The 27,559-nt window shown below is 46.2% G+C and overlaps 1 protein-coding gene across 2 annotated transcripts in view; it reads right to left on the bottom strand.

The window, feature by feature from the left end:
* Positions 1-27,559, bottom strand: part of DDX31 (DEAD-box helicase 31) — a 64,394-nt gene that overhangs the window by 13,232 nt on the left and 23,603 nt on the right. For both annotated transcript variants that reach the window (XM_080990611.1, XM_080990610.1), the window contains exons 15-18: positions 24,034-24,084; positions 20,806-20,945; positions 12,822-12,903; positions 3,016-3,127 (exon numbers count right to left, since the gene is read on the bottom strand). In XM_080990611.1, coding sequence (XP_080846737.1) covers positions 3,016-3,127; positions 12,822-12,903; positions 20,806-20,945; positions 24,034-24,084 — 385 coding nt within the window. The remainder of the gene's footprint in view (positions 1-3,015; positions 3,128-12,821; positions 12,904-20,805; positions 20,946-24,033; positions 24,085-27,559) is intronic.

Genomic DNA, 27,559 nt, shown 5'->3' with positions numbered 1-27,559 from the left:
TACGGAGTCAGCCCATTGGTTCATACAGCTCAGTGTTGTCTACACTGACCGGCAGCAGCTCTCCAGCAACTCTCAAACAGGAGGTTTCTCCCAGTCCTACCTGGATTGAAACCAGGACCTTCTGCATGCAAAGCAGGTGCTCTGCAATGAAGCCATGGTGCTTCAAACAGGAATGTAGGAAGGTCCTTCACAGTCAGCCCACTAGTCCATCTAGCTCAGCACTGTGTACACTGACCGGCAGCAGCTCCCCAGGATTTCAGACAAAGAGTTCTCAACCATCTGGAGATGCTGGTGATTGAACTCTGGGGGCTTCTGTGGGCAAAGCAGATGCTCTAAAAAGTACCCTGACAGTTAAGTCCAGTCGCAGATGACTCTGGGGTTGCGGCGCTCATCTAGCTTTACAAGCTGAGGGAGCCGGTGTTTGTCCGTAGACAGTTTTTCCGGATCATGTGGCCAGCATGACTAAGCCGCTTCTGGCGCAACAGAACACCGAAACCAGAGCAGCGCCCGGAAACGTAGTTTACCTTCCTACCGGAGTGGTACCTACCGTATTTTTCGCTCTATAGGACGCACTTTTTCCCCTTCAAAAATGAAGGGGAAATGTGTGTGCGTCCTATGGAGCGAAGACGCCATAGCCCCGCGACCCTCTCCTGCCTTTCCGCTGCTCCCTGACCTGCTCTTTGGGGCTGGTGGTGGGCTTCCCCCCGCCATCCCTAAAGAGCAGGTCGAAAGGAACCTGAAGCCTGGAGAGCGAGAGGGGTCAGTGCACACCGACCCCTCTCGCTCTCCAGGCTTCCAAGGTAGCCGCCTGAACGCACCTTAAACGGCACCTTGTTTTAGAGGGGGAAAACAAGAGGGGGAAAGTTCTCCCCCTCTCTGCGCAGCGCCTCCTGCCGCTTCGCTGAAGGGGCGCTGGGCAGAGAGGGGGAGAATTTTTTTTTCTTTTTCTCCCCCCTCTAAAACAAAGTGCGTCCTATTGTCCGGTGCGTCCTATGGTGCGAAAAATACGGTATTTATCTACTTGCACTTCTGGCATGCTTTCGAACTGCTAGGTTGGCAGGAGCTGGGACAGAGCAATGGGAGCTCACCCCATTGCGTGAATTCGAACCACCGACCTTCCGATCGGCAAGCCCAAGAGGCTCAGTGCTTTAGACCACAGCGCCACCCGTGTTCCCCACAGCCACAAGGGAAAGAGAGTTAGGAAAAGGTGGTGGTCAAGTCTCCACACGTTTCCCCGAAAAGTTCTACAGGAGGAAACACAGCCCTTGGACTGCAAGAAGGGTTTCCATCCTGGCTCTAGCCACTGAGCTATGGGCCCTTCCTAAAGAACAGAGTGAGGATGAACAGCCAGATATTTTTTAAAAGTAGTCACTCCTTTGGGAAGGGGTTCTGTGAGGCAACGCTGGCTACCAACAACATCGACCAGGTCAAAACATAAATTGAAGCGAAGAGCTTGGGGTGGGGAGAGAAGGCTAAGAAAGAGAGAGAGAACTGTGCATTTGGCATCGTTTCCGTTTGATTTCCTGCCATAAACAGGAGAGCCAGCTGCCGCGTTAATTATTCACCATCCTTGGCTTCAACAGAGGAGGAAGAATGGAGGGAGGTTTATGGAAGCCAGCCGGCGTTTGGAAATCCTGCATATGCAGACAGCAAGAAAGATGGGGCGATGGAGGAAGGGCAAGGAGGAGCCACCTTTGCATGGGACGCAAAACTGGGAAAACACAGAGGGCGAGGGAGATAGAAAGGGAAGCGTTTAAGATATTCATGGGAAATGCAGGGCTGGTATCTCTCCCTCTGCAGTCATCCAGCATTGCATAAAGGTTCAGGCTCTGGCACGGAAGAAGAGAATCGCATCTGCCTTTATGGAGCCCTCAACTGCATAAACTGCGAGCACCAATATGGGTTTGGTAATGTAAGAGCCTCTCCCCACCCCCACCCTTGATATCTTGTGCCACTCTTGATGGTGTAGAACGCGGCCAAGAAGATGCCTGCTGGTCAATTAAGCAAATCCTGAAGACTGCAGAATTTGGAGTGTCACTGTTTTCTTGTCCGTAAAATGGGATGTGAGGGGAGAAATCATATTCCGGACTGGTTGTGTGCCAATGGTTCCACAGCAGAGTAGAAAAAGGAAAAGGGGGGGGAGTGGCCTTGGGATCAAACTTTAGAAGGTTTCTTCCTGGCTCTTCCTCCTGCTGAAAATGGGCCTGAAAGCAGCGTTCTCTTGCAGCCAATAGAATATGTTGCTTTTTGTGATTGGTTGTTGTGTTTGCAAATTGTGACTGTGATGTTTGCAGATTCACTCTTGGGCTTAAAAAGTTCAGCTACCCCTGTGCTGAATCATAGTAGCATGATGGAAAGACCATTCCGAGATGCCAGGAAAGTATGATTTTGCTTCTGATTTCAACTAACCATAGTTTAGTTGCAGTGTTCAGCTTAACTGTGGTTAAAGCAAGAGGTGGAATTCATTCTCGTGCCGAGGAGGGGAGGGTGTACATCTAAGTGTACAACATAGGAAGCTGCCTTATACAGGGTCAGACCATTGGTCCATCAAGCTTGGTGTTCTCTGCATTGACTGGAAGTGGCTTTCCAGGATTTCAGACATAAGGCTCTCTCAGCCCTACCTGGAGATGCTGAGGGCTGCAGCTGAGACCTCCTGCATCCAAAGCAGATGCCCTACCATTGAGCTATGGTCCTTGCCCTATATAGGGTTGGCTGTTGAAAGCTGAACTTGGTTATGACAGAGTTAGCACTATGGCATTTCACCTAAACCTATTAGAAGGTTTTAGTTGGTTTCAGAAGGTTGTTTTGGGGAGTTTTAATTGTGTTCTGTTACCCTGATTGCTGCCCTGGGCTCCTTCAGAAGGAAGGATGGAATATAAAATATAATAATGTTTTAAGAAACACCACTCAATGATGCAATAGTAAAAAATGTTTTTCATCACCCCCTCTTCTCCTGCTAAAACTAAAAAAAAAAGATTACATTCTAAGATTATCAAAAACAAAAAGACTCCTAACCTTTTTTGGCCCGCTGAACAGTTTCTGCATTAGAGTGGACGTAATTCTCAAATTCAGTCTGCAAGATGGTGGCTCTGCGTCGCACTTCCTGGGGGTCATCGCTGTGGAACTTCTATAGCAGATGAAGAAAGTGGGGGCGGGGGAAGAAGAATGAAGCAATTTTGAAAGAGATTTTATACCCAGTTCTTCAGTTCTGTTTATTCATCTTATGAATTGCTCTGTCATGGGGACAGAGATGGGGGAAACACACAGTAAAAACCATTGAAACGAAACATCCATTAAAACAGATCAAATGTACCAAAAGTGTTTGCCATTAAGGCAGTCACATATTAAATGTCCCAAGCAGAGGCCACCCTTTCCAGGTTACCAGACTTCCAGGGAAAAAACAGATCAGTTATCTAGCTGCCTTTCCAACCAATTTTTATCATTACCAGCCCAAGCTGAAGAGGGTGGTGGGACAAATAAAGAGGGTCCCCTCTGCTGATCTTAATGCCTGAAAGTATCAGTAGGGAAGAATATCTTTCAGATATTTGGGGCCAGGGAGGGGAGGAGTGGCCTGGGGAGACTCCTGAGGGCCAGAGAGGGACCCAGAGAGCCACATTCAGGGCCTTATCCTTGAGTTTGCACTGATAGCCACCAAGCTCTCTGGGGTTGCAACTCCCCTCCCCTTCCTGAGATGTGAATGAAGCTAGCCAAATTCAACCATACAGCAAAAATGTCTAAAACAAAGAGCCTCTTCCCCAATATCATAAAAACCTGCTGGATACGGCCGATGGTGAATCTAGTCCAGCATCTTGCTCTCATAGTGGCCAAACAGATGCCTCAATGGGAAGCCCACAAGCACAGCCTGAGTACAACAGCAACTCTCCCCTCCTGCAATTTCCAGCAGCTGGTATTCAGAGGAACACCACGAAAGTTGGACAGAGCCACCATGGTCTGTATGACTGGCAGGTGAGATGATATTACTGGTGCCGCCACTAGGGGCTGCCTGGTTAGCGGTGATCTGTGTCAGGGCCTTCTCAGTGGCTGCTCCCTATTTGTGGAATGCCCTCCCTGTTAAGATGTGCCTGTCTCCATCAGAACGAGGAGGAATCTAAAAGCATTCCTGTATTACCTAGACATTCAGTGGCTGAAATACACTGCTCCTGGCGTCATGCGATCACTGTTGTTAACTGTTTTTAGAACGCTTAAATATATATATATTACTGACGTGTTTGCTGCCCTGGGCTCCTTCAGGAGGAAGGGTGGGATACCAATTGAATCAATTAAAAATAATATATTACACATACACATACACACACACTCTTACAGTCTTCTCCTGAGCTCATCCTAGGGGCAGCACTGACAATCTTCGAGACGCACATCTTCCAACGTATTTCTCCCCTTCCAGAGCAAAACCCCCTCACAGATTGCCTGCCACCTTTCCAAAATAACTTACATGGCCTTCAGCATCCCTAACCATATCTATGTGACGATGGTGCAATTTTACATAACTTAGCAACATGCCAGCATCTTTGAAGCCAATCTACCAAAGACGGTAGCCTCCCCCCATCTTCCAATCCTTTGCTAAATAAGCATTTATGCCATTGGTAGCATATTTCCTGTTAACTCTGTGTCTCTCCCCTGTGCCCCCCACAACACCATTTTTTGGCATGCAACTGCCAGTATTGTTAAGAAGAGGAACTGGAAGATAAAATCTTAGGGAAGTAGAAAGAGGAAAAGGAAATGAAAGAACATATCCAACTGAGGTTTTGCTCAGAACAGACTCACTGAAATTAAAGCACCTAAATTAGTGATGACTGTTCATTTCAGTGGGTCTGCTCTGAAGTGGCCTAGTGGACTGGGCGGCTTGAAGAGGATGGTACAGATTTATGGAGGAGAAAGCTATCAATGGCTTCAAGCCACAGTGGCCATGCTCTGCCTCCTGTTGGCGGCGACAATGCTTCTGAACACCAGTTGCTAGAAACCCACAGGAGGGGAGAGAGCTACTGTGCTCAGGTCCTGCTTCCAGGCTTCTCACATCTGTGTGGCCACTGTTTGAGCAGGATGGTGGACTGAATGGGACCTCTTTTGGAATGGTTTAGCATGGCTCTTTCCATGTTCTTCCTCCACCATCGGTGGCAGTTTGCTTCTGGATGCCAGTTGCTGGAAACCGCAGGAGGGCGAGTCCCTTGTGCTTGTGGGTTTCCGACAGGCATCCGGTCAGCCACTGGCCTGATCCAGCAGGCTCTTCTCATGCTCTTATACATCCCTATGTAAACAAGTGCAAGGAAGGTTTAGCTAAGGGTTTTGCAATCTAATTGTTAAGCAGCTTCCATTTTGTCTGAATGGTTTTCTTACATAAGCATTTAATAAAATGCTAGTATTTTTGGAGAAGGAAAACTCTGTTCCTAAACTTCTGCTGCCCTGCAACTACATTCACTCATGAGAAAGACTTTGAGAGGAAACGCTGAGGAACCATCTGTACCCGCTGCCCTGTGGGACATCTTCAGGAGAAGGAAAGGCTAAGGAGGAAACCCTACACAAATCTGGAGTTGAGTCCCTAAGATGGTTGGATGGTGTCTTGTGTATGCCTCCTTCCGGCAACTCCTGCAGCTAAGCTGGTGTCAAATGTATTGCTCCGCTTTCCTTTGGACCACATCAGTGAGGCTGAGAGGGGGTTATTGTCATCTGGACAGCCCAGGACCTCCATACACATTGCCCAGGCTTGCGCCCCAGAGAGTCACTTCAGTACTGCTACAGCTGCAGAAATAATGTGTGAGGCAGCAATTATGAGCTACCGGGCTCTGCAGCCACAGCAGGTGCTGTGATTCTCCAGCAGTTTGACCCTCAGAGGTGCACTCCGTGGTCCCTCATGATAGACAGAAGTGTGTGTCACTCACAATATAGCTGCGGAGCGACAGACAATACAGTGGTACCTCGCAAGACGAATGCCTCGCAAGACAAGAAACGTGCAAGAAGAAAGAGTTTTTTGTTTTTTGAGTTGCTTCGCAAGACAAATTTCCCTATGGGCTTGCTTCGCAAGACGAAAAACGAAAACGTCTTGCAAGTTTGTTTCCTTTTTCTTAAAACCGTTAATACCCTATGGGAAACCGTGTTTCGCAAGACGAAAAACAGAACGAATTAATTTCGTCTTGCGGGCACCACTGTATTTTGGACTTCATCTCCCAGGACCCCCAGCAGATGGCATGGCCACTGGCCAGGGGATGAAGGAGGTTGAAGTTGAGCAAAAGACAGTGGGCTACTCTTGTAGGAAGGCACGCTTCAACCAAAACTGAGCACAATTTTAACAGTTCACATTGAGTGCAATGGGGAATGGCCAAGTAGGAGCTTAACAGTTCAAAGGCCGTAGCTTGGTGGTAGAACATTGTGCTTTGCATGCAGACAGTTCCAGGTTCACTCCCAGCATTTCAAGGTAGGGATGGAAATGCCCCCTGCCTGAAACCCTGGAGAGCTGCTACTGGTAAGTGTAGGCAATACTGAGCTAGATGGACTAATATTCTGATGCCATATAAGGCAGATTCCGATGTACATGTCTGCAAAAGTAAGTCCCACTGAGTTTAGTGGGGTTTATTTCCAGGTAAACTAGTATAGGATTGCAACCCAAATCCTACTGATTTATCAGGAGGACTTTGAAGTACATGATTATTGGCTGCATTTTGCCTGAACTAAGCATAAATTTCTACTCAGGAGGGAGTGCATATTTCCGAGCCTAGATCGGGATTTGCAAACCATCGTTTGTGAGGAGACTGCATTAACTGTGCCAACTAAATCTAGGTTGCTGGCTGGTCTCACCAAAAGTGGAAAAATCTTTACACTCTCTGGCACTTCCAATTCCATATATTCCAAAAAGCATATTCTGTGGCAATGGCTCGAGGAGTATGCTTTTAAATGGGCAATTTCTGTGTGGCGTTTACTTTGTTTACAATGCAATGCTGAAAACCAATTCAGATTTCAAACACCTAAGGGTGCTTGGTTACATTGTTCAGCAATGAGAAAAAGTCTTGCAATATATACCAAAATATGGAGTTAAAGGGGTGGAAGTGTTAGATATGCTGCTCTTGCTGCAGTGTGTGTATGTGTGATTAAAAACAGAATGTGACAGTTCATGAGCAGAATAAATGTACAAAGGGCACCTCCTCTTGGGCAGTGCCCCATATGTGGAATTATCTGCCCTGTTCAAATTAGTGGTGACTAACCTGTGGCAGCTGGTGCCTACTGGAACTGGCAGGGCAGAAAGCCCAACAATAGAAGGAACCAGAGGCAATGACAAGCAGAGTCAGCCCCATCCTCTCCTCCTTGCTGAATTCTACAAGGGGCCACACTGAGGCTAAGGAGGAAGAAGCTGACAGACAGAGCTACCACCAGCACTGGAAGTAAGAAGGCAGGCAAGCAGGTAGGGGCTGTTGGAGAGAGGTCTGAGGTTGGCGTGGCAATGCCTCATTTGCCCTAATGGACCAGCCTTCTTTCCTACGTCCCTACAGGTGCTGGGCTCCAACTCTCATCAGCCCCAGCCAGTATGGTCAGTGGTCAGGGATGATGTGATTCATAGTCCAACAACTACTAGAGGGCCACAACCTTCCCATCCTTGGTTCAGATAATTTACCCCTTCTGGCATGTGACCTGTTGATGGTCCTCTTTTCCAGCAAACCTTTGTTTTTAACAGCTGTTTAAAGTTATGATGTGTTAGTCCTGACTTTTTTAAAAAAATGTTTTTACTATTAATGTTACTGTTATGCCTTTATCTGCATACACACAATGGGTTGTCTCCAGCCAAGTTCCACTCAGAGCAGACCCGCTGAAAATAACGAGCCTACATTATTGTTTATTTCATAGGATCCCCAGACCTCCTGATGGCAACAAAACCACAACATGGTTTACTTGTTTAGTGGATATGTATCCCACCATTTCCACCCTCCAAGGACCTTAAGGTGACATACCGTATTTTTCGCCCTATAGGACGCACTTTTCCCCCTCCAAAAATGAAGGGGAAATGTGCGCACCGACCCCTCTCGCTCTCCAGGCTTCACGCAGCTCTCCGCAAGCCGTGGGAGCCCGGCGCTGGGCTCCCACGGCTTGCGGAGAGTTGCCTGCATGCCGAAGCCTGGGCGCGCTGAACTCAGCGCGCCTAGGCTTAGCTTCACGCAGCTCTCCACAAGCTGTGGGAGCCCGGCGCTGGGCTACCACGGCTTGTGGAGAGCTGCCTGTTCTGGGGGCTGGGGTCGGGGGAAGCTCGGGCTCCCCCCGCCCCAGCCCTGCGCCTGGGGGGGGGATAAATTTTTTTCCTTTATTTCCCCCCCAGAAAACTAGGTGCGTCCTATGGGCCGGTGTGTCCTATAGGGCGAAAAATACGGTACATGGTTCTCCCCCAACCTCATTTAATCCCCACAAAAACCCTGGGAGATAGACAGGTCATGGGCCAAAGGGCAGGGACAGTGACCTAAAGTCAGGCAGCGTGAGCTTCATGGCCAAGTGGTGATCCAAACCCAGGTCCTAGTCCAAAACTCTACCTGCACTGCACCACACTGGCTTTTACAAAAAGTCATGCATATTGATTTCAATGGGTCTACTTTGAGTAGGACCAGTTGCAACCCAATGTTCTTTTATTTATATATATATGAATATATGTCCATTTATGTACTTCCTTGTGCATTCTGGTGGACAAGCGACATACAATTATTATTTTTAAAGCGAGTCAAGTCTCAGCTGTTGTGAAAGGCCGAAAACTTCCTTTCCTTCTCTCCCCCTCCTCCCCCCTTGCTCTTCGCCCACACCACCCCGATCCACCTTTTTTCTTTCCTTAAGCCTCCTGGGTGGCGAGAGAGTGTCACCCTCCTGCCATCTTTTTAATATGAATGTGAAATTAAGCGAGTTGCCCTTTCCCCCGGTGGACAGAATCCTCTGTTATTAAAAAGTAAAGCACTTTAATAATGAAAAACTTTCCCCCCTCCCCTCTCACCCCCCTCCCGGTGTTTTAACTGTTTAAAATTAATGAGAAGGGCAGAACGGTTGTCAAAAGCGTTATTGAAAGCGGGCAGCGAGGACGGCATAAACCCCGAAAATCCCTCCAGAGTGTTAAATAAACAGCGCTTCAGCCCTCTCCAAATCCCTCTGATGGTTATTGTATACATTCTGTATCTGAGCTCAGAATAGATCTGAGCACCAGGGAAGGCAGGAAAGGTTCCCGAATTCCAATAAAGGCCTCAAATTAAAGACAGCCCGGCGCGAATTCCAGGAGAAAATTAAAGAGACCTCAAACTTAAGTGACAGGTGACTTGCTTCTATGCCACAACTGTCTGGGGATTTAGTGATAATATGGCAATATATTACAAAGGACTCCTCATTCTCTCTCTCTCTCTCCTTCCACACCATTCCTCTCCCTCTCCCCCCCCCCACCAAAAAAATCTTCCCACCTTTTAGGTTTCAGAATGAGGCATCTCTCCTTTTTCCAGAAAAAGAAGGGAGAAAGACTTGTTTATATATATCTATTTAAAAAACAATTTCATCAAGGGTGTATACACACACATACAAACCCCTATGTACAAGCAGGTAGAGAAGCAAGTTTGGGGGTCAGAGAGAGATAAACAAACAGGAAAAAAAGAAAAGAGAAGGAAATAGTGCGGGGGGAAATACAACACATTAAAAAAAGAAACCCACACCACTAGCATCAACCCCCCGCCAACACACAGTTCCACCAGTCTCTTTATACATCTTCTCATCCCCCCCCCCAGGGAGCGATTTTATTTTTAAAAACTGCACTCTAATGGGCATGTTTTGATTTCTGCCTTCCAGGGTGGCTGGTCTGGGGAAAGGAAGAAAAATCTAAAATTAAAAACTGACTCAGAGCTGAAAAGGGAAAATATGCAGGACAGAGACACAGACATAGACACACAAAGTACTACCTGCCACCCTGGAAATAGGGTAGAGTTGTAGCCAATGACCACACCTGTAACCCTCCCCCCCAACCCCCCCCCCACTTTTGCTGCATTCGCACTTAACCTCAAACTTCCAGGTATATGCTTGACACATCATAGGCACACACCTAAAGAAATACTGGCTAAAGCTGCACTTAGCACTGCAGGAAAAATAAACACAAGCACCAACTATTCACATTATGGTTTGAACCTCTACAATAGGGACCAGGACAGGACACAGCCAGGCAAAAACACCTGATCCAGGTCCAGTAAGGAGTGTGGCTTGGCCCCTGGACCTGAGTCTCTCCACCCTTGCTGTAGCTGGACCCTGCCTTCATACCCTGCTGTGATCCGTAAGTTAGGATAGATGCCTGTTTAGATATAGCCTCCCACTGGAAAGACTCTAAAGGACCATCTCTGATGGCGTTTGGGATTCAGCTGTTTCTGAGCACCTAATGCAACACAGGAGGGTTGGCAGAGGTCAAAATAAATACGTTCACTCTGATAAGAAGAAGAAGAGTTTGGATTTGATATCCCGCTTTATCACTACCCTAAGGAGTCTCAAAGCGGCTAACAATCTCCTTTCCCTTCGTTACCCACAACAAACACTCTGTGATGTAAATGAGGCTGAGAGACTTCAAAGAAGTGTGACTGGCCCAAGGTCACCCAGCAGCTGCATGTGGAGGAGCGGGGAAGCGAACCCGGTTCACCAGATTACAAGTCCACCGCTCTCAACCACTACACCACACGGCTCTCATAATAATATAGCTATATATATCATGATAAGGTGTGGTCCCTGTAGATCAGCTAAGTAAACAGACATGACATTAAATGTAAAACCTCCAGCCATTCATGCTAACATTCAATGATTCAGTTATTGGATTAAGAGTCCCTACTCAACTTTTCTTTTTAGATGTGACTGAAGTAAGCATGTAACCATGTACAGCTTTTGTTGGAACTGATTGATGCTGTTTTATTAAAAAGCCCTTCTATGAATTTGTCTAATCCTCTTTTAAAGCCTTCCAAGTTGGTGGCCATCACTGCCTCCTGTGGGAGGGAGTTCCATAGTTAACTATGTGCTGCATGAAGGACTTTATTTGTCCTGACTATAAAAGGGAGGCATCTTCCTTCCAGTTGGTGGTGGGCAGGAAGCAAGGTGAGAACTGCAATGCCTTCTCTCTTGATTTTTTTTTTTAAAGGGATACATACAAAACAAAGATTTTTGTTTTTAGCAACTTTTTGCCCTGCACCTTCCAAGCCTCTCTCTCACACACAGAGCGTGCCCCCCGCTCGGAGCCTCCCCCAGCCTGGCAGAAAAAGTGCAGGCAGATCAAATGTATTCTCTTTGTAGGCCGGTGAACATTCACACACCCAGACGCGGCCGCATATATATTTCATGTGCCTAAAGATAAAAAATACATTTTACAGGTGCTTTCGGCATCTTTTCCTCCATCAGCTCCTCAGAGAAGTCCAAACACACACACACACACACACACACACACACTCTAAAGGGGTATTTATAATGGACATCAGTGAAGACTTCTGCAAGGTGAGAAAGCTATGATGATTTGGTAAAGCCTTATACACTGAAAAAACTGGAAGCACGCAAAGAACTGGAAGAAGGCAGAACACTCAGTTTCCAAGTTGATCAGCTCTAATCAGCACAAAGGGCCAGGAAACTTATTCTCAGTGGCTAAAAAAGGTCCCTTTCCATGCTGACTGGGTGGCTCTAGGATACAAGGGACAGGGACCCTTTTGCAGAAATAATAAGCTTCTGATCGGCTGCAAGGTCAAGGTCAACTTTGGAACACAGCTGTTCAAGGCAATCCCCAGTAGCTAACAATGGACAACGTGTATCGATGCTAGTCATTTGGGCCAAAAATAAAAAAGCCACTTTTGCAATGCCTTCCAAGCCTCATCTCCTAAACGGAGTTTCTGACTCACCACAGATGAGCAAGCAAATGGTTTGCTTTACACCAGGGTTGGGGAACCCTTTTCATCCTAAGTGCTATATTCCATTCTAGGCAACCTTCTAGCAGCCCCTTGCCAGCCGTAAGCAGAGGGAGAAGCAAAAGTGGGTGCAGGAACAAATGATAATTCCCTCTCTCTCTCTCTCGCTCTCTCTCTCTCGCTCTCTCTCTCTCTCTCTCTCACACACACACACACACAAAATCCTCCATCCAGGCAAGCTAAAGGCATTACCAGAGTCCATGGACACATTCCGGCCAGGTAGAAACACTTAAGGAAGGTGTGTAGCAGGGAAGACATTTACTAATCTTTCCCACTATACCTTCCTCAAACACTACCATCCTCAGGTGATGAAATGTCAAATTTAGATCCCACTCTTCACCATTAACTGATTGCAGAGGACTTTTTCTGTGGAATCTCCTCACCACAGACGTGTGGCTGCCACCTTCCCATATAGCTTTCAGTGAATGCTGAAGATGCACCTCTTTGCCAGGCCTTTGACACCTGAAAAGTGTGTGCTTTCAGGGCCCACCTTATTCCTGGGACTGCAATTCATTTTAGACTGTTTTAAATTTTGAATTGCCGTAACCAGCCCCAGGATCTGCTGGTAAAGGACAGGTAATAAGTTTAACAACAACAACAGGAAGACGACGAGGAGGAGAACCCCCAGACTGTGAACCTGGTCCTTCAGAGGCCCATCTCCCTCCAGAACAGGGCATTCACCTAATCCTCAAACCCAGGTTTAAGTGAAGAGTTATAAGAGCAGAGCTGGTGGACCAAATGTTAGGTCCATTCTCATCGAGCATCCCAGGAAGTAATGCCTCTTGTGACTAGGAGAAAGGACTGCAAACCTTTTAACTTTCCTCCCTAGAAAGGAAGGAAACATGGAGGGAGAGAGGGGTTCCCTCTTCCATAAGAACTCACCTTATTTCCCCTCTGGCTGCCCTTGAAACGGTCATCTTTCATCAAGCTGGACAGGACAGATTCCATCTTCATCTCTGAAACACTGGAAGGCGAAAAACAAGGGATGGAAAGATCACTCATGTTTTGTTTTTTAGCACATATTTTATTAAATCATGGCTGGAAATGGCACTTTAAAAATAAAATAAAATAGTGCTACATCAAGGGTAGCCCAAGGCGATGTCATTCAGGTTCTGCTGTGCTATAATTAAGGTGTGTAGCTTCATTTTTCAGCCTGAGGGCCACATTTCCCTTCTGGGAAACCTTCTGAGGGCCACATGCCAGTGGTGGGCGGAACCATGAGCAAGAAAGCAACAAATATAAAGATTACCTTTCTACAGTATGCTAGTTTCTATAGAAATACACTCTTTCTTTATCCTCCATCCAGGTATTTCACACAAAATAGGTAAAGGTACCCCTGCCCGTACGGGCCAGTCGTGTCCGACTCTAGGGTTGTGCGCCCATCTCACTTAAGAGGCTGGGGGCCAGTGCTGTCCAGAGACACTTCCGGGTCACGTGGCCAGCGTGACGAAGCTGCTCTGGCGAGCCGGCACCAGCGCAGCACACGGAAACGCCATTTACCTTCCCGCTAGAAAGCGGTACCTATTTATCTACTTGCACTTTAGGGGTGCTTTCGAACTGCTAGGTGGGCAGGAGCTGGGACCGAAAGACGGGAGCTCAACCCGCCGCGGGGATTTGAACCGCCGACCATGCGATCGGCAAGCCCTAGGCGCTGAGGTTTTACCCACAGCGCCACAAAATACCAGGTGCTTAATCTATCTATTATCACAGGGCGGTTTACAACATAAAAACACATTACATAATGGGGGGGGGGACAAATAGCTTACCCTCACACACACGCCAGACACATTTAAGAGGGCATAGATTGTTTCATCAGCCAAAGGATTGGGAGAAGAGGAATGTTTTTGCCTGGTGATGAAGGTTATTTAATGAAGGTGCCAGATGAGCTTCCCTGGGGAGAGACTTCCACAAATGGGGAGCCACCACAGAAAAGGCCTGTTATCATGTTGTCGCCCTCTGGGCCCCTCATGGAGGTTGGGCACAAGGAAAGGGCCTCAGATGATGATCACGGGGTCCAGGCCAGTTCATATGGGGAGAGGCAGTCCTTGAGGTATTGAGCTCCTGAGCTGTTTTAAGGCTTTATAGGTCAAAACCAGCACTTTGACTTGGGCTCAGAAACTAATTGGCAGCCATTACAGTCAGGTCAGGATTGGCATTATATGATCAAACCATCTTGCCCTGGTGTTCACACACACACACACACACACACACACTCAATCCAAAATGCCCACGAGCTTGTAAAGCACACCAATATTGTCATCTCCCTATTGCAGATGGGAAGGACCAAGAGAGAAGTGTAGGGAAAGTAGCTACAGTCCTTCCTCATAAATGAGGCCAAAATGTTTACCTATGGTTTCTGAATATTTCCCTTTTTGTGAGGTAGGAGGGATGGAATGTCTTTGAAATGCGGCTATTGTTGTAGGGTTGCTAGCACTGAATCCCACAACTCCTGCTTGTTCAGGCTAGCCACCAAGACATCCCTTCTCTTCCCTTCCTCCTTCCAGCAATCCTTCTGAGGACAGACCCTGCATCCATTTTACAGAGGGTAAGAACCACCACTGATGGCAGCTTGGTCGGTTTGCTGCTCATCAATGACGGCAGGCACACCTGCAGGCTTAAAAAAATTACAGATTCATAATACAGTGGTACCTCAGGTTACAGATGCTTCAGGTTGCAGACTCCGCTAACCCAGAAATAGTACCTCGGGTTAAGAACTTTGCTTCAGGATGAGAACAGAAATCGCGCGGCGGCAGTGCAGAGGCCGCAGGAGGCCCCATTAGCTAAAGTGGTGCTTCAGGTTAAGAACAGTTTCAGGTTAAGAATGGACCTCCAGAACGAATTAAGTTCTTAACCCGAGGTAGGTACCACTATAATTCCTTTTTAATATTATGAGAGGCAAATGACGTGTGAAAAACAAAATTGTTCACAATTCCATATAGTCAAGAATCATTTAAAATTTTTTATTATTTACTCATTTCCTATCTCACCCTTCCTCCCTAAAGAGCCCAGAGCAGCAACAAGAGACCAATCCATAAAACCTTCACCCAGTGTCCTGGGTATCAACTCAGTGCAACTGGGTTTTGTAGCTGTTATCTGAACCTTGGATTATCTTCCATTAACCTTTCCCTTAAGACCATGATAGCATTTTGTACAATCCTGCCTCTTCTCCCCCCCCCCCCCGATTTCTCATATACACACACACACACACAGACCTTTAAAATTTAGCTTCCTTTTGCATCCACATGGAATGAAACTGACATTTCAAAGGAGAAATAGACAAGGAAAGTGGAGGGGAAGTCAGCTCTAAAGTGTAATTTTTCTTTTGCTGTGTGTGTGTGTGTGTGTGTGTGTGTGTGTGTGTTTGCTTATGTCTCTCTTGGTTCCTTCGATTGAGACTTGCGGTTGTTTGGGGGTTGCGGGGGAGACGGGTTGAAAAGGATTGCATTGTTGTAAGAACAGCACAGGGGCTTCCTTGCCGACAGCTCATCAGACAATTGCTTTATTTCCTAACAGCTGCCTAACGAAGTTTATAAAAGAAAGCGGATCCCCGTGAAGGCATGAAGCCACACACACACACGCACACACACACACGCACACACACACACACCAGCTTCAGCCCCTTTTTCTGTGACGTGCTCCCTGCTGAGTGAACGAAGTTCGCTTATATGCAAGGTTGCAAGCTGGCAGCATGCCAAGCGTGAGGAGAGAAATGGCAGGGGCAGCAGGAGTACTTTTGGGGGAGGGGGGGTGTTATCTTTATATCTCCAGGAAATCACTGTCAAGTGGGGAGAAGGCTTTGACATTTTCATTCACAAATGTGTCAGAGCAGTGGGGAAAACACCACTTCTTCTTTTTAAAAAAAAAAAGAAAGAAAAGCGCTCTGCCATTCATATCTTAATTTCATGACTTAATATAATCAAGAAGAACCAAAAGGGGGTTATTGAGATCTAGCGCAGTGGTGAGGAATGATGGATCTGGACCATGTTTCCTCAGAGGGCAGTCCTGCCAGGCTTGCTGGGCCTTACTTCCCCAGGTTAGCCTGTGCCATGAATCACAAAGTTGTTGGTTTTGTCTCTTGCCTCTGCTATGAACTCCTAAGAATATAAGGAGGGCCCTGCGAGATGAAACCCAATTGTCTGTTTAGTTCAGCACTGTCTTTCCACGATGGCAATCAGATGCCTCTGGAAAGCCCACAAGCAAGGGCATAAGGGCACCAGTCCTTTTCTCATTCCTGATTCCCAGGAACTGAGCTAGATGAACCAAGGGCATGGCTCAGTGCAATGCAACTTCCCATGTTCCTATTTAATGCAGCCCTTTATAAGGACTATTGTGTGGGGAAGGGCTGCACCTCAGTGGTAGAGAACCTGCTTTGCATGCAGAAGGTCCCAAGTTCAATCCCCAACATCTCCAGATAGGAGAAATACTCCTTGTCTGAACTCCTAAAGAGCTGCTGTCAGCTAGCACAGGTCCTCGACACAGGGTTGTCCACACAAACAGAGTCTCTCTTCGTAATGTACTTTGCTGTACCATCCATCCAACACCGCCGAGGGCATCAACTGGAATCGTAGTTCTGTAAAAGCGATTCTTAGTACGGCAAGTGGGAGCTTTGTCAGGTATCTGGCTCGGGCATGTTCCATTTTGATAAGTGGGAACCACAGTGAACTCTTGGTAGAAGCAATCACAGTTAGATCCCTTTCTGCATCAGACCTAAAGAGACAGTCTCTTAAGTGCATCTTATCCATCTTCATGGTCACCTGAAGATCTTGTAATTGATATTGGGACAAGAGGCGTTGGATGCCACTGTCAGCTAGCATAGACAAAAGTGAGCCAGAGGGAGGAGCAAGGGTCTGACTCAGTAAAGCAGTTTCCTATCTAACATTTCGTCCTGCAAGAACATTCTGCTGCTAGAAGCCAGTCTTGAACAAGATAAAGGGGAGGGGGGTTTCCCATGTAAAACTGCTGAATTACAGCTTATCAAGAAGTTCAGTTCCATTACCTGTGGCCTGAATCTGTTTTTAAATCCTGCTATAGGTATTCATTGGTTTACCAATGCCTGTATGTAAGCGACGATGCAGCTTTCTGAGCAATGACTATATATAATTTTACAAAAAATGTACTAGAAAGACAGAAAGAAAGAACTTATTCATGCAACTCATAGTTAAACTATGGAATTACTCCTGCAGGAGGGAATGGTGGCCACCAACTTGGATGGCTTTAAAAAAGCATTGGGCAGATTCATAGAGAAGGCTACTAGCCATTGGGCAGATTCATAGAGAAGGCTACTAGCCAAGACAGCTATGCTCTGCCTCCACAGCTGGAGGCAGCAATGCTTCTGAGTATCAGTTGCTGGAAACCACATGGAGAGAAAGTGTTCTTCTATCCAGGTCCTGCTTCCTGGTTTCCCACAGGCATCTTGTTAGCCCCTGTGAGAACAGGATGCTGGACTAGATGGGTCATTGGCCTGATCCAGTAGAGCTCATTCTATGTTCTTATGTACATTTAAGCTTTATCACAGTCTGTGGGTTGCATTACTCAGAGCAAACTCATTGAAGTTAGTCACGTCCATCAATTTCAGTGGGCCTACTCTGAGCAGAACGAGCATTTACGACAGTCTTGTGTTTCCTATATTGTATAATATATCCATATGATGACACTGCTAACATCTTCTCTCCCTCCACCCATGTCAATGTATCTGTCAATATAATAATAGTATTTCATGCATCCGATGAAGTGAGCTCTGGTCCACAAAAGTGGTACCTAAATTTGCTTTTTTCCTCTTCCCTCTCCATCACCTTTTCCTTTTGTGTTGCATCTTTTAGATTTTAAATCTTTGCGTGGAAATGGTCATGTTTTAGTTGATTGTATATAAATCGTGCTGGGACTCTTTTCACCTGAAGAGCAGGACACAAATGCTCTAAATAAATAAAAAGACTAACAAATTTATTACAGCATAAGCTTTCATGGACTTAGAGACCACCTTGTCAGACACATAAAGCAATTTGTTCGCGTTAGTTAGCTCAGAGCAAATTACTATCTGCCATGAATGTGCCCAAATCGTATTATTACTGTTGTCAGTTACATCAGTTCATTAAGCTTATTAGTTTAAAAAGAGACAAGAGGCATGCGAAAAAAGAGACACGAGGCAGGCGACCAACCTTTCAGAAGGTGGCGGAACAGCTTTGCTTTCAAAGCACAATAGTTTATGCACCAGACCAGCACATGGCCATTCTTCTGCCTCGTTTCCCACACTGAAATTGTCAGGATAAATTTCCACCAGGCTCCATTTATGAACTGAAAGGGCAATTAGATTTGATGCCACGTGTTGCCCTGGGCTTGGAACTGTCTATCCGGATCTGATCTGTAATCCATTAAGCCCACAGCCTGCTATCAGTCCCTTCTTACTTACACACAGGGATAATCCAGTTCCACATAGATAACTATCACACAGTAAGAAGCACCTACCTGTCCTAATTAGGCTCATAGATTCTGAAATGAGGACTTTATAAACACTCCACTAACCTAAGGTCCTGTCCCACAACAAAGGGGTCCTGACTCCTGTCCCCTTAAGATTTCCCCCCAGTCCTCCTGGGAGATACTGGGAGCTTTTTCTAACTGGGGTGGGGAATTTTTTTACAGCTCAAGGGCACATTCAATTCTGGGCAACTTCTCAGAGGCCTCACACCCATGACGAACAGGGCTAGAGGCAAAAGTGGGAGGAACAACAAATGCAAAAATTCAACTTTGTACAATAGGCTAGCTTACACTCTCTTGCACACCCCTCTCTGTTACTGTTGTTGCCATTGATAGTAATGAAATCCCAGCATTATCTGTAGAAACTGTGGAACACTTTAGAGCTACTGAACCACCTAATCCTATACAGCAAATCGATTATCCTAGGCCAGTTTATCGAGCCAAACAGCACCATCTTTGAAGAAGAGTGAAGTAGCAGCAGGCTTGGTGAGATCTCAAGACCTGCAGGAGTACAATAAATATTTAAGAAGAACCCACCCCCCACCTCCAAGCACACACAGGGGGCATGGAATTGTGGTGACTGACTCCTGGTGGGAAATGATGGGGAACCGAGACCAACTGGGGAGATGGAATAGATTATAGTTGTAGAGGACATGGCTGACTGGCTGGCACCCTGAACAGGAAATCACCGCACTGCAACTTTTTGTTGCAGGTTCCACTTAGATGGGGGAAAAGTTATCGCATCAGTGAAGATGGGGCCTCCCATCAACAGAAAAGCTTTACACATACAAATTCAGAAGGCATAACCCAACAAGTCTCCTCCTCTACCACATGTTGTAACTACTGAGTACTCTTTTCACTTTTTACTCAATTATGAGGCCACCTCCTATTCTGTTTCTCTTCTATTCTGCAGCCTCTCTCATACCTCCATTTTCATCTTTGTCCCCATTTGCACGCCTCCCCTGTTGTCCTTTTTTGCATCTCCTCCTTTGCACTCCTCCGTTTTCATCTGCACCTTCTCCCCCTCCTCTTTGCCTCCTTTTACCCCTTGCAAACAGACCACCACCATTTCCACACTACCACCTCCCTATTCTCCTACATCTGCAGATTTATGTTCCTACAAGTTTAAGATGAATAGCATCTTAAAAGCAAGCTCGTTCAGTTAGAGAAGGCTAAGTGATGGATGGTGTGCATACATGAGTGTTTGCTTGTTAATAAAATACTTGCTGTAAATTACTACATTCTATTTGGAACTTCATCTTGAAGGCAACATTTGCTACCAGGAGTGAAGTGATATTTTAGCGCTACTTTATCACTCACCCATGCGGCAGCTGAGGAAAGGAAGAGGGGGAGCTTCGAGTAAAGCAGGGACGGAAGGACAATGAGAAGGAAAAAGTTGCAGTACAATGGTACCTCTGGTTGCGAACGGGATCTGTTCTGGAGCCCCATTCGCATCCTGAAGCGAACGCAACCTGCGTCTGCGCGTGTCGCCACTTCCGCGCATGATGTCATTTTGAGCATCTGCACATGCGCAAGCAGCGAAACCCGGAAGTAATGTGCTCCGTTACTTCTGGGTTGCCGCGGAGCACAGCCCGAAAACACTCAACCTGAAGCTACTTCAACCTGAGGTATGACTGTATAAAACAACGGCAGAGGTTTTAATAAGGCATGGATAGAAAAACACTGAGGGGAATAAAGTGGTGGTCTTAAGCAAGATTTCAGTACAGCTAGAAGGGAACTGAGAACAGCTTTGTTGTGTAAGCTTTTTGGTGTTGGTTTCTGTGTTGTATCCATCTCCACTATATCTCCTTGTTAAAACATTAAATAAATAAATCAGTATTTCTTCCTCCCCAATCTATTCAAACCTCTCCTGTTGTTTTAAACCTTCTCGCTTCCATGCAATGGTCTCTATTAATGGACTATTAATAACAATAACAATTAATTATTATAAGTAATCGGTTGTGTCTAACTAAGTTCTACTCTGCATTGCCCCACTGAAATTAATGGGCCCACATTAGTCATGTCCACCAATTTCAGTGGGTCTACTGTCATCATCATCATCATTTCTCCCGTATCGGTCTCTACAGCCACAGCAGGCGCTGCAACCTTCCATTTGCTTGCCTTTACCCCCAAAGGCACAATTGTCTCCTGAGACACAAGGATGCCAACCAACTGAGAATTTCATTAATACTTTTTTTGTAATGAATTTTTTTTTAAAAAAATCTCTTTGAGAATCATACTTCGGCTGTCATTAAAAGCATCCTTCTAAAAAGAAGGTAGCAACTACCATCCATTTGTAATGAGACACAGCAATGCAGATACCTTATTATTGGTTTAGCTAGGAAGTTTGGTTGGAGAGGAGAGGAGTGCGGGGGGGGGGGAGTTTGTGACTCACTTAATCTTGCAAGAAGCCAAGAAGTTGACATATTCCGCCTCTGAAGGTGCAAGGATGAGCAGGCTGTTCCCGTGACTGCCAATCCGAGCTGTCCTCCCAACACGGTGGACGTATTCGGCAAGCGAAGCTGGAGGATTATACTTTAAAAAAGAAAAAAGAAAAGAAAAAATAATGTGCGAGAGAGAGAGAGAGAGAGAGAGAGAGAGGAAGTTTGGAGAGTGGAGGGGAAGAAAAGGAATTAACAGATTGCATGGGTGGTTAATTATCAGAGAGAGTGCTGTGTCTGAGGTCATTTAGAAAAATAAATCCCAGGTCATATCAGCTTCCTTTTCCAAGGAAAGAAATGGCTTATCAGAACCCATCATCCTCATATCCCCGCAACCATCATTCACAGCTACAGTGGTAACAAGGGTTTTTTTTGACATATGAATATGACACATTGGCCAAGCTGTCTTCTCACCAATTTTTTTAAAAAACAAAATTTGTTTCTATGCGGGGGGTGGGGGTGGGTGCATCAGTGACCTATTTGCTTCCTTTCTTAATATGCATCAGCTGCTCGCCATAGGTGCGAGACAAATAAACCCAGAGAGCGCACCTGAGTTGGTTCCCCTTAAAATTATATTGGCTTAAGTATACAGTAATTGGCTTGCTTAAAGCTTTCCGAGACCTGCTACTCAGCAGAGAGATGCATTTACATAGGCTTAGCTTTACAGTGTCATGGCATTTGATGGCTGATTCACACATTACACTGCTACCGTATATGTACCGTACACTGAGTGCACGCTTCAAAAATGTTAAAAAATGACAAACGGGGGGGGGGGGCAGGCGGGGGGAGCTGCATTCCATACACTTGCAGAACCGCTTCACACATGCAAGGTCAATTCCTTAGGATGGACTACAACACGGGGCAATCACTCATATGTGCGAATCGGGTTTCGCAGACAGACTGATCGGGTTGCCTGCTCCCCCCCCAAAAAAAATCATTTCAAAACACACATCTTCTTTTTTGCAACAGGTTCCAGTTTATGCTTTTAATTAGCAAGCAAAGGAATCAAGGGTAGAGAACTCAAATGACACCTGAAGGTGAGTGTCATATTGTAGCGGCACCATATTTATTAAATTAATTTCTGAACTGCCTTCTTTGGAGGGGGGGGGACTGTACGTATCTGAGTGCCAGAGAATCTGCTCTGCACACAGAAACTTCCAGGTTTAATTCCCGAAATCTCCTGGCAGGGCTGGGAGATATTGCAGTCTGAGGGGAGAGGAGATAGCCATCTCCAAATATCTAAAGGGCAGTCACATGGAAGATGGAGGCTTGTTTTCTGCTGCTCTGGAGGCTAGAACCTGAACAAATAGATTCAAATTTCAAGAAAGGACATTCCGACTAAACACCAGGAAGCACTTTCTGACAGTAAGAGCTGTTCAACAGTGGAATGGACTCCCTTAGAAGGTGGTGGACTCTCCTTCACTTGAGATTTTCAAGCAGAGGTTGGACAGCCATCTGCCATGGATGCTTTAGCTGAGATTCCTGCATTGGAATCTAGACGACCTGCAGGATCCCTTCCAACTCAATGATTTTATGATTGCATGAAAACCTGGAGAGCTGCTGCTGGTCGGTACAGGCAAAACTGCACTAGATAGATCAAGGGTCTCACTCCATATAAGGCAGCTTCCTATGTTCCTGGAAAGCACCACATAGACTCTGTGGCAGAGAATCTGCTTTGCATGCAGAAGGTCCCAGGTTCAGTCCCCAACGGCATCTCCAGCTAGAGCTGGGAGAGACCCCTTGTTTGAAATTCTGAAGTGTTGCTGCCAGTCAGTGTAAACAGTACTTAGCTAGACCAAGGGCCTGAGTTAGGAACATGGGAATCTGCCTTATTCTATCTAGTACAGTCATACCTCGGGTTGAAGTAGCTTCGGGATAAGTATTTTCGGGCTGCACGCTGCGGCGACCCAGAAGAGCGCGTTACTTCCAGGTTTCGCCACTCGCACTTGCGGTCAAAGTGACGTCACGCACGTGCGCAAAAGCAGCGAATCGCGACCCGCGCACGTGCAAGTTGCGTTCGCTTCTGGATGAGAATGGGGCTCCGGAACGGATCCCGTTCGCATCCAGAGGTACCACTGTATGAGCTTACTCTGCCGTTTCCTTGTTCCCTTATCAGAAACCTAAAGACCGATCAGCGACAGCCCCGTTCCATCATTTTCCCCTGTGCCCTCTGGCATGCCTTCGACAGGCTGCAGGGCCACCCGAGACACACAGAGAGTAATCTAATTGCTTCCCACAGGTCTCTCCTCAGGCTTATCCGGATGACCGAGCCAAGCCTTCTGGACAAGCAGCAACTTCCCCAGGGTCTCCAACACACTGTCATCTAATATTGGGGTGTGTGTGTGTCAACCTGCAAGCCAATCCTGCACCTGAAAAGAGGCATGACCATTCGGGAAGGAGGCAGCATTTATTTTATTTATTTATTAAATTTCTAAACCACCCTTGATCAGATGGCAGAAAAGCACTGCTCTCTTATTTACAGGCCAGTGGAACACCTGCTGTTAGGACTGGCGAAAGCATTTACGTTTAGAGGGGTATGTTGGTGAGATGTGCATGCTCATACATGGGGGCAAGTGTGTGCCTATATGCCAGAGGTAGGGAAGCTGAATGCAGCCTTCCAGGCCTCTATGCCTGGCCCTTGGACACTCCTCAGACCACACCCCTCACTTACCCTGATTTGAGCGGTTTTGCCTGGCTGGGATATGTCCTTGCTCTGATGCCTAGCATAGGAAACTGCCTTACACTGAGTCAGAGCATTCAGTCCACCTAGCTGGTGACTGGCAGCACATCTACAGGATTTCAGGAGTTCATTCCCTCCCCCCCCGCCGCCCCCCAAATACGCTGCCTTGGGAAGGAGGTGTAGCTCAATCACAGAGCACTTGCTTTGCATGCAGAAAGTCCTAGGCTCAATTTTCCAGTTTCTCCTGTTAAGAACCATCCTGCACAGCAAATGACCTTTGGGAAATAATTATGCCAGAGGCTGATTCTGGTTTTTATATCTTGAGAGGTCTAGCTAAAAACCTAAGTAGAATCAACAAGCCTGATGCCTGCCCACTACTGATGCACAACCTAGAGCATACCAGAGCTCTGCACCAGGTTTCCGTGATGTTGAAGATTGATCCCTCCACCCATCAATCACACAACACACACATGCACAGGAAAGAAAGGAAAGGAAAACTTACCTGTACAATCCAGGTAACCTGTGGCAGGTCTAATCCACGAGCAGCAACGTCCTTTGAAAATGAATAATGTATGATGAGCTCAGTTTTTATAAAGGTTTACGTTCACTACATTTATTATGGTTTATCCTGTCATTCATCCAAGGTGTTCAGGAGCAAATTACAATCAATCAACGGTGGAGATATTACACTAAACTGGGGTTTGGCACTCTATGGGAAATTGGGGTGGGGGTGTAGAGAAAGGGGAGAACCTTAACCTCCAAAAAGCTATTGCAACAAAGAAGGAAACAATTCTAAACTCAAATAAGAACATCCCCTATAGACCCACAAAATGGAGGGCTAAACAAAAATGCTAGCAAGGGCCCATGAACAACAATTCCCAATAAGTTGGATAATTAAATCAAATAAATATATGCATGACCATATGTTCATAAATTGTTATATAAAAAGATATTTCAACCCAATGCACTATGAAGAATGCATATCCACAGCCCTTTAAATAACATACTTCAGGAAAAATACGAAAAAAGTGTAATATTAAGAATGAGTCCTATGCTCATTAACTCCCTTCTCCGCCTATATGCTTGATTTCAACAAATGACACACTACATCTGAACCGGCAGCTATGGCTTGCATTCTGTTTCTGAACACTAACTTAAAGCAGATTTTGCAAGGCAAAGTGTAAACCATTGTTTACTAGGAATTAACTCTCTTGAAGCCAAGCAGGAAAGGGGAAGTGTGTGCAAGCAAAGGACTTGTAACAAAAGTTTACACCTGAACCAAGCCAGAGGTGTGAGTCCTAACCTGTATCTGTCCCTTTGATCTCTGTGCTGAAGCCCAAGTTGTATGAATTACATTGCACCCTCTTCCACTTTCTCTTGGACCTCTAGCTGTGAAGTCTACCTAGATATACCTTCTTGAGGGGCAAACTGGCTCATTTGTTTCTCCTGATTATTTAGCTAGCATCAGAGACTTCCTATCAAAAAATGGACTTCCTTTAATAAACAGAAGCTTTCTTATTTCATACTGAGTCTCAGCCTGAACACTGTCTGTTTAAAGTGTTTGCTCCAGCCATATGCCAACAAAACTTGGGATCTTAACAGCTGCAGAATCTGGGGCTCATGCATTCCTCAGCATGGAAACCTATACTGGCGGGTGAAAAATCCCTAACGCCAAATAAAAACACATGAAAAGTCCTGCTGGATCAAGCCAATGGCCCATCTAGACCAGCCTCAAGTTCTCACATGGCCAACCAGATGCTTCTAGCAAACCCGCAAGCAGGATCCAACCTCAAAAGCCCTCTCCAACTGGAACTGCAATTAGTGATTACAAGTGTTGGAAGAGGATTTCCAAATTTTGTTTTTATATATATATAAAAAAGCGTAACTATAAAATAACACTTTCCATCCAGGTCCAACCCAACCCTAGTTGAGCTTTCCTTTCGTAGCACCAAAAAAAGGGGGGGCGGGTTAAGGGATTTAAATTGGATTTGACCGATCGCTTCAGCTTATTAGATGCCATTATGCCAAGATATTGGATTTAGTTTTAAGGAGCTGCCAAGTTAAGAAGGGGGATTTATTACACCCAGCCGCGACCGGCGTCGAGTCGCCGCCTGTTCCCAGTCCACTTGATGAAGCAGATACACTGCCAAAAGAGGTTATTAGTTTAAGCAGATCAAGGCACAACACCATGCAAAGCCGTAATGAGTATGCAAATATATCATCTCTGGTTACAGCTCTTCGCCAGCATGGTTTTCGCTCTCTTCTCCTGCAATTAAAACCAGCTGCCTCCCAACACAAATCGCACTTGCATTCACTCACACCCCTCACGCACGGTCATTCTGATTCTGCAGGTGCAACTAGAGCCACATCTGCACCACACATTTAAAGCACTATGATACCACTTTAGACAGCCATGACCTTCCCCAAAGAAGCCTGGGATCCGTTTGTTGTTAAGGGTCCTGAGAGTTGTTATGAAAACACTATTCCCCCTCCCAGAGAGAAGTTTAACAATCAATTCCTCTTCCCAGGGCTCTCAGGCAAAGGCAATTTTTTGTACTCCTCGTCTGCCCACCACTGGCACAAGGCCCCTGAGCATTTGTCCAGAAGAGAAAGTGTCCCTTGGGTTCCTGTTCCTGGTTTGGTGCAACAAGACAAGGAATCTTGAATGAGCATTGCAGCAGCTAGACCCTGTTGTCTCACACACCACCCTTTAGGAACTGGCTTCTCAAATGAGACACAATCTATTCATTCCTCGCCAAAATGGCACGCTCAGTGGTCCTGGAAGCTGTATCCTCCTCTTAAACAAAAGTTCAGGTGGGGGGGGCGGTCTCAGCAGTGAGTGTAATGCTGAAGAGGAAGAGGGTTCAGCCAGTAAACTCATGCCATGGACTATGTGCCCCGGGGCTTCAGAGTCCTCATCAGGCACAGAAGGGAATAGCGGCCTACAACTCCAGCTCCTACCATTGGCTAGCCGGTTGAAGCATCTAGATCGGTCAGGCCCACTATCAGTGCCCTGATTTGTGGGTTAGGGGAGAAGGTTAATTGAGAAGCACCTTCTACCCCAGGCTGGCAGAATGTATCCTCTGGGTTGGCTGGACTGGTATATTCTGCCTGGTTGAGGGAATGGGGCCCACATGGCCTGTTTCAGATTTCATTTCAAGGCCTCACTCAGGCTTCGTCCTCCTTGGTGGTTTTGTGCCTGTTTTGAAGGGTGGTAGGACAGAGATCTTGATTACTTGGAATGCTCATTCAACCCAAGTTCTCGCCACCAGTGTCCAGCCACCTTCTCTTCTTCTGGGAACTTTAGCCAAATGAGATGATTCAGTTGGTGTGTGATAATATCACATACACACACCATTAAGTTAAAGTCTCATAACATTTTATGGGAGTGCTGTTGCTGTTCGCAGAGAATCTGGCCCCATCTACACTATACACTTAAGCAACATAATACCACTTGAAACAGTCAAGCCCTCCCCCAAAGGATTGGGGGAACTGTCACTTGTTAAAGGTACTGAGAGTTGTTAGAGAACACCCACCCACCAATTCCCCTTCCAAACTTAAAATTCCCAGCATGTGTTAGTAATCAGTCCCTTTTCCTAGGGAACTCTGGGAACTGTAGCACCAGGAGGGAAATATGACTCTCTGGAAACCTCTCAGCACCCTTAAAGCATGGTGGAAACTCTAGTTTGTTACGGGTGCTGAGAATTTAAAGAGATACCCTTCTGGAGCTACTCTTGTACAGCTGGCTAATTTCTTTATTATCCTCCATCCAGAAAAGCAAAGGTATTATTAGAGTTCAAAGACACATCTCTGCCAGGTGAAAAACACTGGAGAAGGATTTGAAGCAAGGTTGCTGAGAGGGCATGGCCTGCAGAAAAAGAGGGTGTGGCCTGGGGAAAAGAGGGTGGGGCTTGTGAAGGGGTGGGGCCTGGGGAAGACTCAAGGACCAGACCCATAGGCTGGAGTTTTCGCACAGGAAGTAAAATAAAAATTAGTGAGCCTGGTGGCTTAAGAGGCCACAAAATTTG

The sequence above is a fragment of the Podarcis pityusensis genome, assembly GCF_964106645.2.
Source record: "Podarcis pityusensis genome assembly, chromosome: Z".
Lineage (NCBI taxonomy): Eukaryota > Metazoa > Chordata > Lepidosauria > Squamata > Lacertidae > Podarcis > Podarcis pityusensis.
Note: the sequence above shows the minus strand (reverse complement) of the source record. Positions and strands in the feature narration are given on the sequence as shown.